General features: G+C 42.4%; 1 protein-coding gene across 1 annotated transcript in view; it reads left to right on the top strand.

Moving 5' to 3' along the window:
• LOC143806939 (ras-related and estrogen-regulated growth inhibitor-like) overlaps positions 1–12,342 on the top strand; it is a 265,866-nt gene that overhangs the window by 207,685 nt on the left and 45,839 nt on the right. Inside the window, exon 3 of the mRNA XM_077288011.1 lies at positions 1,244–1,317. Coding sequence (XP_077144126.1) covers positions 1,244–1,317 — 74 coding nt within the window. The remainder of the gene's footprint in view (positions 1–1,243; positions 1,318–12,342) is intronic.

Here is a 12,342-nt window from a genome sequence, read left to right as displayed (position 1 = left end):
AAATACAATGTCCCTTCTGCTGCATGTGCAGCGTGCGCAGCAGTACTCTCACATTCACTGTCAAAGTCCCCTCGGCTGCTGTCACTCCAGCTCTTGATCTACGAGCTCCACAACCACTTCAGAGACAATGTCCTTTTTCAACAGTTTAACTTTACTGAGCAGTAGGGTATCCATCACACGTGCAGCGCAGTGAACACAGAGGGGCATCTCTCAAGCTTTCCTTGCCTTCTCGGCAACCTCTGTTCCTTCTGGCAGTCCCCGCCTCACTTCTGGACAATCTCTGTCCCACTTCTGGACAATCTCTGTCCCACTTCTGGACAATCTCTGTCCCACTTCTGGACAATCTCTGTCCCGCTTCTGGACAATCTCTGTCCCGCTTCTGGACAATCTCTGTCCCGCTTCTGGACAATCTCTGTCCCGCTTCTGGACAATCTCTGTCCTGTCCGTGCCTTTAGGCTCACCAGCTTCCTACCATCCCCTGGTCCGGCTTCAATAGGAAAAGGTGCCAGGCTCACCATCTCAGCTTCACCTGCCCCAGTCACAGACCCCGGGTCCTCTTCGGGTTGGTTTCTATTCACGCTGGTGACCACCTGCACGTCACTCAGCCTGGGACCCCTTCCTGCCTTAGCAGCCTTATCCCCATGTCTAGAAGACTGTCTTTCTTCACTGCTGCATCCTGACTGACCCTGACCAGGAATTCCCTCTCCATATCCCACTGCTCTATGCTGCACAGCTCTGTAGCCACTCCCAACTGACAAACCCCTAATGCTAACTAAAACTAAGCTAATAATCCTATTCCCTATCTCTAATGTGCCCCACTAATCTATTCCCATTATTGTCCTATGCTATCTTCTATTCTATCCCTACTTCTATACATGACACATATCTATATTACAGTACATAAACAGTACAGCAACATTACATTAATATTAGTAAATTACAAGGTGCCGCAAGTGATACATGTGTACAGTGTCCAAAGAGGGGAAGACACATGATGGACTCTGTCACCTCCTTACACATGTACACCCACCGTACATCTGCATACATCTACAGCAGATCATGAGATTGGTGGACATCTTGCTGAAAGTTGTAGTTTCACAGTAACTTGAGAGTGACAGATTGCAATCAGCTAGTCTATAGCGTTCATTTTGAGGTTAGTTATGATAATACATACAGTATGAAGACATTTTAATGGATGTGATTTTATTCTTGTCATGGTAAAGAATATTTCCTCTCTTCACAGAAATGATTTATAGACACACGGCTGCAATAGATGGAGAATTTGTCCATTTTGAAATCCTGGACACCGCCGGTCAGGTAGGATCTATTTTCCTGACCTGTTTAATATCAATCTTTCAGTCATTAGTATTGCATAAGTGCTTTAAAAGTTGATACAACTTTGCTAATAGTCTTGATTAAATCTAGATCTATGGTTATGGGCTACAAATAATGTGGGTAGATTCTCCCTTCTTCCTCTTTTTTGCTAACCTACAGGCAACAGAAGGAGCGGACTAGATGGAGCCCTTAAATGTGGCCCAGACTCAAAATACGGCCGGGGTCACACTAGAAAGAAATACGGACGAGTGCTATGTGAGAAAAAAATCGCACAGCACTCAGACCAATGTTAATCTATGGGGCAGCTTCCATCATCCGTTGTTTTCTCGGCCATATTACATGTGCTAGTGAAATCGCAGCATGCTGCAATTTGCACCGTATATCGGCCGAGACTCTCCAATGAAAGTCTATGGGTGCGAGAAAAACTTGCACACCACACGGACCATCAGTGTGACTTGCGAGAAAAACGCACCGGTGTCCTTTAGAAAAGCCGGCAATTCAGTGGTGTAATGTAAAACCACACTGACAGGTTAAAATAGAATAGATAGACTAAATGTCTACACATAGTATAGGTGCATATATATATATATATATATATATATATATATATTTATTTATTTATATTTCATATAGAGTTAAGTAGCAGAATAGCCGATAATACAATTGTCGACATCTGTAAAATCATTACAGAACCCGACAGGATATGACACATGGATGTCCCCCACTTAAAATGTTAGTAGTGTGTGTGTGTAAAATTTTTGAGCTGTAGGTGTTAAGTTAAAGGATTAATTCACGGAAAAAACTGGCGTGGGCTCCAGCGCAATTTTCCCTGCCAGAGAGGGAAAACCAGGTGACTGAGGGCAGATATTAATAGCCTAGAGAGGGACCATGGTTATTGCCCCCCCTGGCTACAAACATCTGCTCCCAGCCACCCCAGAAAAGGCGCATCTGTAAGATGCGCCTATTCCGGCACTTAGCCACTCTCTTCCCATTGCCCTGTAGCGGTGGCATATGGGGTAATAAGGAGTGCTATTGTAAGGTGACATGAAGCCTAGTTAATAATGGAGAGGTGTCAATAAGAATAGTATGAGTGGGTTAAAAAATACACACATATTAAGGATAAAGTATTTTAATGAAATAATTAAACACACAGGTTTACCCTCTTTATTACACTCTCAATCCAAGCGAAGCCCTCGTTCTTCTGTAAAAAATCCAAAATTAAAAAAGCAACAATATCCCATACCTGTCCACCGTACAGTCAAGTGCCACACTGCAATCCATCTCAAGGGGTTAAATAGTTTACAACCGGGAGCAGTGCTAATGCTACCGGCCGGGCTGTAAACCACGGAGCAATGAAAGAAAAGCTGCCTGATCAGCCTCCCCGCCTGACTGGACATGAACTCATTAGCATGGGAAAGTTTCTGAACATTTTCCCACGCTGTCAGTTTACCATGTGTCAGGCGGGGATGACTACCGCTGACATCACTGAGGCTGCGCAGATTTACAGCCTGACCTGAGGTGAACTTGACAGCATGGGAAACTGTTCAGCAACTTTCCCACGCTAATGAGTTCATGTCCGGTCATGCAGGGAGGCTGTGCAGGCAGATTTTCATTCATTCCTCCATGGTTTACAGCCCGGCCAGTAGCATTAGCATTGTTCCCGGTTGTAAACTATTTAACTCCTTGAGATGGATTGCAGCGTGGGACTTGACTGTACAGCGAACAGGTATGGGTTATTGTTGCTTTTTTATTTTGGATTTTTTCTTAAAGAAGAATGAGGGCTTCACTTGTATTGAGAGTGTAATAAAGATGGAAAACCTGTATTTAATTGTTTTATTAAAATACTTTATTCTTAATGTGTGTGTATTTTTTTAACCCATTCATACTATTGGATTAATAATGGATAGGTGTCTAATTCACACCTCTCCATTATTAACCAGGGGTAATGTCACTTTACAATAGCAAGGTGACATTAACTTCTTATTACCCCATATGCCACTGCTACAGGGCAGTGGGAAGAGAGAGGCTAAGTGCCGGAATAGGAGCATCTTACAGATGTGCTTTTTCTGGGGTGGCTGGGGCAGATTTTTTTTAGCCAGGGGCGGGCCAATAACCATGGTCTCTCTCTAGGCTATTAATACAGTGCCTTGCAAAAGTATTCGGACCCCTGGAACTTTTCAACCTTTTCCTTCATATCATGCTTCAAACATAAAGATACCAAATGTAAATCTTTGGTGAAGAATCAACAAGTGGAACACAATTGTGAAGTTGAATGAAATTTATTGGTTATTTTAAATTTTTGTGGAAATTCAAAACTAAAAAGTGGGGCGTGCAATATTATTCGGCCACTTTAACTTAATACCTTGTTGCGCCACCTTTTGCTGCGATTACAGCTGCAAGTCGCTTGGGGTATGTCTCTATCAGTTTTGTACATTGAGAGACTGAAATTCTTGCCCATTTTTCCTTGGCAAACAGCTCGAGCTCAGTGAGGTTTGATGGAGATCGTTTGTGAACAGCAGTTTTCAGCTCTTTCCACAGATTCTCCATTGGATTGAGGTCTGGACTTTGACTTGGCCATTCTAACACCTGGATACATTTATTAGTGAACCATTCCATTGTAGATTTTGCTTTAAGTTTGGGATCCTTGTCTTGTTGGAAGACAAATCTCCATCCCAGTCTCAAGTCTTTTGCAGACTCCAACAGGTTTTCTTTAAGAATGGTCATGTATTTGGCTCCATCCATCTTCCCATCAATTTTAACCATCTTCCCTGTCCCTGCTGAAGAAAAGCAGGCCCAAACCATGATGCTGCCACCACCATGTTTGAAAGTGGGGATGGTATGTTCAGGGTGATGAGCTGTTTTGCCTTTACGCCAAACATATCATTTGGCATTGTTGCCAAACAGTTAGATTTTGGTTTCATCTGACCAGAGTACCTTTTCCCACATGTTTGGTGTGTCTCCCAGGTGGCTTGTTGCAAACTTTAAACAACACTTTTTATGGATATCTTTGAGAAATGGCTTCCTTCTTGCCACTCTTCCCTAAAGGCCAGATTTGTGCAGTGTACGACTGATTGTTGTCCTATGGACAGACTGTCCCACCTCAGCTGTAGATCTCTGCAGTTCATCCAGAGTGATCATGGGCCTCTTGGCTGCATCTCGGATCAGTCTTCTCCTTGTTTGAGATGAAAGTTTAGAGGGATGGCCGGGTCTTGGTGGATTTGCAGTGGTATGATACTCCTTCCATTTCAATATGATCGCTTGCACAGTGCTCCTTGGGATGTTTAAAGTTTTGGAAATCATTTTGTATACAAATCCGGCTTTAAACTTCTCCACAACAGTATCACGGATCTGCCTGTTGTGTTCCTTGGTCTTCATGATGCTCTCTGTGCTTCAAACAGAACCCTGAGACTATCACAGAGCAGGTGCATTTATATGGAGACTTGATTACACACAAGTTGATTATATTTATCATCATCAGGCATTTAGGGCAACATTGGATCATTCAGAGACCCACAATGAACTCTTGGAGTGAGTTTGCTGCACTGAAAGTAAAGGGGCCGAATAATATTGCACGCCCCACTTTTCAGTTTTTGAATTTCTACAAAAATTTAAAATAACCAATAAATTTCGTTCAACTTCACAATTGTGTTCCACTTGTTGTTGATTTTTCGCCAAACATTTACTTTTGGTATCTTTATATTTGAAGCATGACGTGTGGGAAAAGGTTGAAAAGTTCCAGAGGCCGAATACTTTCGCAAGGCACTGTATCTGCCCTCAGTCACTGGCTTTCCCTCTCTGGCAGAGAAAATTGTGCGGGAGCCCACGCCAGTTTTTTCTGTGAATTAATCCTTTAATTTAACACCTAGAGCTCCAAAATTTTTATACACACAAACTACTAACATCATTAGTGAGGGATATGTAAAAATCTAATGGATTTGAAATGGTTTACTTTATGTAAACCATGTCTCATATACTAATAGCAAGAGAACTTGGCACTCGATATTTGAAAAGTATTTTTGCTTCCTTTTTATTAATGCATCCAGACAAAAAATATAACTAATAAACGTTTTCGGTCTGGCATAGGACCTTCATCAGACAATTCTTTGACATGTTCTACGAATACATAAGGTGAAAACACCATCAGTAAACACGCAATGTCATATGATGCAAATAGAATCAGAGAAATGATATACAATATTAATGATCATATGTTATTCAAACAAGAACATATGTACAAAAACAGAGTGAGTGCTCCGTGACTATTGGAGGTTCCAGTGAGGCTGCAGATCGTGCTGTGTAGCATGTTAAGGGAAATACACAGTGACGCAACTATATACATGACTACTTATAATGAAGCATAGAATCCCAATAACACTAAATAGTGAAGGATACGTAGTATGATATATCTTCCATAGAGTGAACACAGTATATGATAATATAGAGACTTTGATAGTTGTATCTGTGATGGTCTAAACAGCCAATAATAGTGAGTATCAAGTGAGAGACCTAGAAAATATGAGCAGGCATTAATGGCATGTGTACATAGTATAAACCAGATATTATGTCGTATCTGGTGAGAGGGTTGACATATATGGTGCCCACTAAAAAGTGGTAGAAATAGATAGCCCAGGAAAAAAAAGAATAAGGAAATATAAAGAAATATAAAGAAATAGATTACACTGAGGCAAAATATACCTGGATGTAGAGGCAATAAAGGAGAAAAAAAGTGCGTCCACACTCTGAAAGCCTGCTGCGATGGAAAAATACTATAGAGGGCAAACAAAGATCACAGGACATATAATGAATCACGAGATAAAGGAAATAGGGGCATAGAGAATATAGCACATTTGTGCCTAATAGCTGAAGGGAAGGACACCAATCAAGAAAGGAGAATCAGCGCCGGGGTCTGGAGCAACAGAAGTTGCGGGAGCAAAGCGCTGTAATGAAGGTGTACATACTGTAAAAACCTGAGAGCTAATCGGGGGCATGGGGGACAATGTCTCCCTGTATTTACCTGTGTCTGGATCAGTGAAGAGGGGGCGTAAGAGCGTGCCGTGCAGCAGGAGGTACGCCGCAGTGCTGTATTACTTCCGGGTTTAAATCCCGGCTGGCGGTAGCGCCATAGTGGTCATGTGACCGCCTAGGGAAAAGAGCGCATGCGCAGAATCCCAGATGGGGAGCGAAAAAAAGGGGACTCATCATTATTGGTATAAGGAGAATAGCCAAGACATATAAGATATATGGGATATATGGAAGGCGGGATCTAGAGCTATGCCAAGGAAGATATATAGAATATATCGGAGGCAAACTAGGGCCAATAAGAGGAAGAGGAAAAAGAGGAAAAGAAAGGAAAGAAAAGAAGAAAACTGGGCTAAAAGGTAATAGAGAAGGCACAAACGAACCAATATGAGACCAAGGGCGAATACAGCGGTGCTCAATATTATATGCACTATACCATGCAGGACGATAGTGGTGCCCAGTGCAGTGAATGGTGTTGTGTTACCGATTCTAGAATAAAAGGAAAGAAATAATTAAAAACAATAAACAAGTATTATGTCATATCACAATAAGCATATACAGTATATACATTTACAAAAAGGATGCTAGATCATATTCCCTATTAAGCCCTTTGGGCTCAACGGTCTGGAGTGTGAATATCCAGAAGGCTTTCCTTTTTTTAAGCATTTTGATCCTATTAAGACCTCTTCAATTGGGGTCAATTTGTTCTAGAACTTGGAACCTAAGCTGGGATATGTTATGATTCTTTTCGTGGAAGTGATATGAGAGGGGCAAATGGTTTTTCTTGCAACGAATGGTAGACTTGTGCTGTGACACCCTATCCCTGATCGGCTGAGTAGTTTCATTCACGTAGGCTAGGCCGCATGGGCACTTTATTAGGTAAACAACAAAAGAGGACTCACATGTGTAGAAGCCCTTAATTGGGATACCTTGCCCCGTATGGGGATGGAAGACTTTATGACCTTTTTGTACGTTGTTGCATTGTAGGCAACTCAAGCAAGGAAAGGTACCTTGTTTCTGTGTCTGCAAAAAAGTTTGCCTGGGTATGAGAATTTTAGAACCCACATCAGCCTTTATCAATTTATCCCTATATTTATCCCTATTCTTAGCCCTGCAGAAACATGAGAGGAAGGGCAACTTAATTTCCGGGATGGTAGGATAACTTTTTTACAATAGATTCCAGTGGCGTCTGATAGTGGACTGTACTAGATTTGAAAAAGGGTGAAAAGTGCTGACAAAAGGAATACGTTTACCACTGTCATTGGCCCTTGTGGAAGCACCACCTTGTCTGGCCTTAGTCAATGTTGCGTTTGGATATCCCCTTGTGCAAAATTTGTCCTGCATCTCATCTAATCTAATTACTTTTGTAGTCTCATCAGAGACTATCCTACTAACCCGTTGGAACTGAGATTTAGGGATAGCATTTTTGATGGCCGGGGGGTGACAGCTATTAAAGTACAGTAAGCTGTTCCTATGTTCCTAGGAAGCTTATGAAGTTCTCTGCCTTGTTACTTAGCTTCCATGCAGTAAATGTTCAAGCCGTCAGGGCTGATGTCAGTGCGTTTGCTCTGAGTATCTCCCGGATGCTGCTCAGCATGTATGCATAAAGTGAATGGTACCAAGAACGTCAGGAATATTGGTAGTGGGTAGTCAGGAATATAAGAGAACGCAACTCTGGCCGCTACTAGTCTTCCATTGTAGTAAAATGCATGCAGCTTGCAGGACGGGTGTGAGGAGCTTTCTGTACATTTCCATTCACAGATCCATACAGCTACAGTGCTGGAGTCCAGCAGTAGGCTCATATAATGGAGCAATGTTCCTGCAGGTTGTAGGATGTGGAGCTAGGACACAAGGTATGGAAACCAGGAAAGTGTTAAGCGAATGAGGTGGAGAACGAGCGCAAATCCTGTAAAATGGCCGGGTTCACACCAGTGTATAAAAAAGTCTGTTTCTCATCCAGAAAAAATGGACAATTTCCTTCTGTTTTGTGATCAGTATGTAATCCATATGGCAACAGTTTTTGTATCATCAGTTATTAACATTTACAAAAGCAAATACAGTTTATTTTGTTAAAAATTGTGTCTCTAAAAACTGATGGCTGATCCGCATGGGATCTATTTTTTTCGCACCCAAAGTTAGACAAATATTACCCGACATACTGCAGAAACTAGTGCAGAAAATCGCTCATCTGCACTGCGCCATGGAATAATATTGGAGGAAAATATGGTCATGTGACTTGGCCTTAACCCCTTAACGACCATGATGCGTTTTTTAACCTGGGCAGTTAAGGGGCCTTATTCCGCAGCACCACTATTATACGGCGCTGAGAAATAAGGGTATAGCAGCTACCGAGGGATTTGGTTCTTACCGTCTCCAGTCTTGTGATCGCTGTTATTCACCAAATAACAACGATCGCAAAAAAAAGTCAGATTTCCCATTCATTTCTCTCTCCTCTGATATAATCTAGCAGACCAGAGAAGAGAGAAATGGGGTCCCCCAACACCCCCCCCCCCCGGTACCTCCGCCATCCCTGGACCCTCCGGTTTTGTCCACCGGCCCTTGGCGTCTTCTTCCTGGAAGAAAATGGTGGGCACATGCAGAGTGTGCCCGCCGAGATCTGCCGGCCGGTGCCCGGCAACAATAGATTTTTCCTATTGGTTCATTTTGATCACTGTGATAGACCCTATGAGTCGGGTTAGAGCTAGGGTTAGGGTTGAGCTAGGGTTAGGGTTGGGGTTAGAGATACGGTTAGGGTTGGGGCAAGGGGTGGGGTTGTGTTGGGGTTAGGGTTGTGTTAGGTTTAGAGTTGTGTTGAGGTTACGGTTGAGGTGTTAGGGTGGTGTTGGGGTTGGGATTAGGGCTGTGGTTAGGGTTATGGTTGCGGTTAGGGTTGGGAATAAGGTTAGGGGTAGGGCTGTGTTAGGGTTAGAGTTATAATTGGGGTTTTTACACTGTTTAGGTACATCAGGGGGTCTCCAAATGCGACACGGCCCCGCCATTGATTCCAGACAATTTTATGTTCAAAAACTCAAACGGTGCTCCCTCCCTTCTGAGCTCTGCCATGTGCCCAAACAGTGGCTTTCCCCCACATACTGCGTTGATGGATTCATTTTACAAAACGTGCGTGTGTGCAGTTCCATATCATGCTGTAGTACACAGGAGTCCACCATGAGATCCTCATCTCAATGAGGTGAGGTGAGAAGACAACCTCTCCTGACTGTATTTCTGGCATCCAGCAAATTAGTCATAATGCAGTTTAGTGACAATGTTGCCTTTATTACATCTTTACTTCTTCATTGACCAAACAGATCAACTCTCCTATGCCAGTAAATGAGATTTATTTGCCAGGTGCAAGACAAACTCTATTAACCCCTTCATGACCAGAGGTATTTTCATTTTTGCTTTTCCGTTTTTTGCTCCTCTTCTTCCCACGGCCATTACTTTTAAATTTTTTTTGTCAAAATGGCCATGTTAGGGCTTGTTTTTTGCAGGACAAGTTGTACTTTTGAACGACATCATTGGTTTTGACATATCATGTACTGGAAAACGGGAAAAAAATTCCAAATGTGGTGAAATTGCAAAAAAAGTGCAATCCAACAGTTGTTTTTTGTATTCCATTTTTACTGTGTTCACTAAATGCTAAAACTGACCTGCCATTATGATTATCCAGGCCATTTCGAGTTCATAGACACCAAACATGTAAAGGTTCTTTTTTATCTAACTGGTGAAAAAAAATTCCAAACTTTATTTTAAAAAAATTGCGTCATTTTCCGAGACCCATAGCGTCTCCATTTTTCATGATCTCGGGTTGGGTGAAGACTAGTGTTGAGCGATACCGTCCGATACTTGAAAGTATCGGTATCGGAAAGTATCGGCCGATACCGGCAAAGTATCGGATCTAATCCGATACCGATACCCGATACCAATACAAGTCAATGGGACTCAAGTATCGGACGGTATCCCTGATGGTTCCCAGGGTCTGAAGGAGAGGAAACTCTCCTTCAGGCCCTGGGAACCATATTAATGTGTAAAATAAAGAATTAAAATAAAAAATATTGCTATACTCACCTCTCCGACGCAGCCTGGACCTCACCGAGGGAACCAGCAGCGTTCTTTGCTTAAAATGCGCGCTTTTACTTCCTTCCGTGACGTCACGGCTTGTGTTTGGTCGCGTGCCGCCCATGTGGCCGCGACGCGACCAATCACAGCAAGCCGTGACGTAATTTTCAGGTCCTTCTAGGCATTCAGTATTTTAAAATTACGTTCCGGCTTTGTGATTGGTCGCGTCGCGGTCACATGGGCGACGCGACCAATCACAAGCCGTGACGTCACGGGAGGCAGGAGACGCGCGCATTTTTAAAATTACGTCACGGCTTGTGATTGGTTGCGTGCCGCCCATGTGACCGCGACGCGACCAATCACAGCAAGCCGTGACGTAATTTCAGGTCCTGATGCCTATTTCTGCATTGAGGACCTGAGCTGATATTTTTAATGGTATCATATTGGTTCAGATACGGATCTTTTGATCTCCCATCTTTGCATTTTAATGCAATATCGCGGCGACAAAAAAAACGTAATCCTGGTGTTTTGACTTTTTCTCACTACGCCGTTTATCGATCAGGTTAGTCTTTTTTTTATTTATAGATCGGGCAATTCTGAACACGGTTATACCAAATATGAGTATTTTGATTTTTTTAATTGTTTTATTTTGAATGGGGCAAAAGGGGGCAATTTGAACTTTTATATTTTTTAAATATTTTTAAAAACATTTTTTTTACTTTTGGCATGCTTCAATAGTCTCCATGGGAGACTAGAAGCTGCCTTAACCAATCGGCTCTGCTACATGCAGGCGATGATCAAATTGTCTGTATGTAGCAGAATTACTCATTATGGTGATCGGCACTCATAGCAATCCGGCATTGACAACCATAGAGGTCTGCAGGGGACCTCTTGTTGTCATGCCAATCCATCATTGACCAGCGATCACGTGATGGGGGTCACCGATGGGTGGGTTTCGGGAGCGATTGCTGGAAGCGCATGTTAAATCCCGCTGTCAGTGTTTGACAGTGGCATTTAACAGGTTAATAGTAGCTGGTGGATTGCGATTCAAAACAGCTGACATGTGCCAGAAAAGATGTGGGCTCACCGCCGGAACCCACATCAAAGAGAGGGTGTACTATTATGCCCAATGTCGGAAAGGGGTTAAAACAGTGATCCGGAATACAATGCATCAGCGTTCCTTCTATACACCAGCGGCCTAAAATTTTCTCTTGATGCCATCTTCTGGTAGATAACAGTATGCTTTTTACATAATTATTAAATGCCCTTATGTATAATACAACGTTCTCCTGGCGGCATTGATTATTGGGTAATGGCTGGCATGTGAGTCACTCTGATGGCGCTATTGTTTATTAGGGTTAGTTGCTGGCAGCATTGCTGTCATTACCATACATTAGGATTTCAGTCTTATATTGAGAATAACACAATTATTAAAGAACTTTGAGTAAAGTAAGCAAAATAATTCATAATTTTAGATTTAGACTACTGGTAAACACTCAAACATTGGAAATTTCCTGTGCAGAGGTTTCGTTCACCTTTTTTGCCTATGGACTCTACAGATATTTTTGGCAGGTTTACACAGCCATATAATAAACTTGTTTTTTTGCAGGACAAGTTGTATTTTTAATGGCACAATCTAATGTATTATATAATGCATTGCAAATAAAAAATATTCTAAAAAAGGGGAAAAATGCCATCTCACTCTTATGAAGGTCCAATACACAGAGACTGGCATGCAGCAGGAGAAGCCATTGGAGAAAGTTATCTGGTATCCCCATGATAGGGGATGGCTTGCTGATCATTGGTGGTTGCCACTGCTGGGACATTCATGAATCTCAAGATTGGTGCTCTGGAACCTCTGCTCCATTCATTGTCTATGGGACTGCAGGGCACAGTGCTCAGCTATTTCCTCCGGTCCCATATACAATT

This window comes from Ranitomeya variabilis, chromosome 2 (assembly GCF_051348905.1).
Source record: "Ranitomeya variabilis isolate aRanVar5 chromosome 2, aRanVar5.hap1, whole genome shotgun sequence".
Classification (NCBI taxonomy): domain Eukaryota; kingdom Metazoa; phylum Chordata; class Amphibia; order Anura; family Dendrobatidae; genus Ranitomeya; species Ranitomeya variabilis.
The sequence above is the reverse complement of the archived record's forward strand: the minus strand, read 5'-3'. Positions and strand labels throughout refer to the sequence as shown.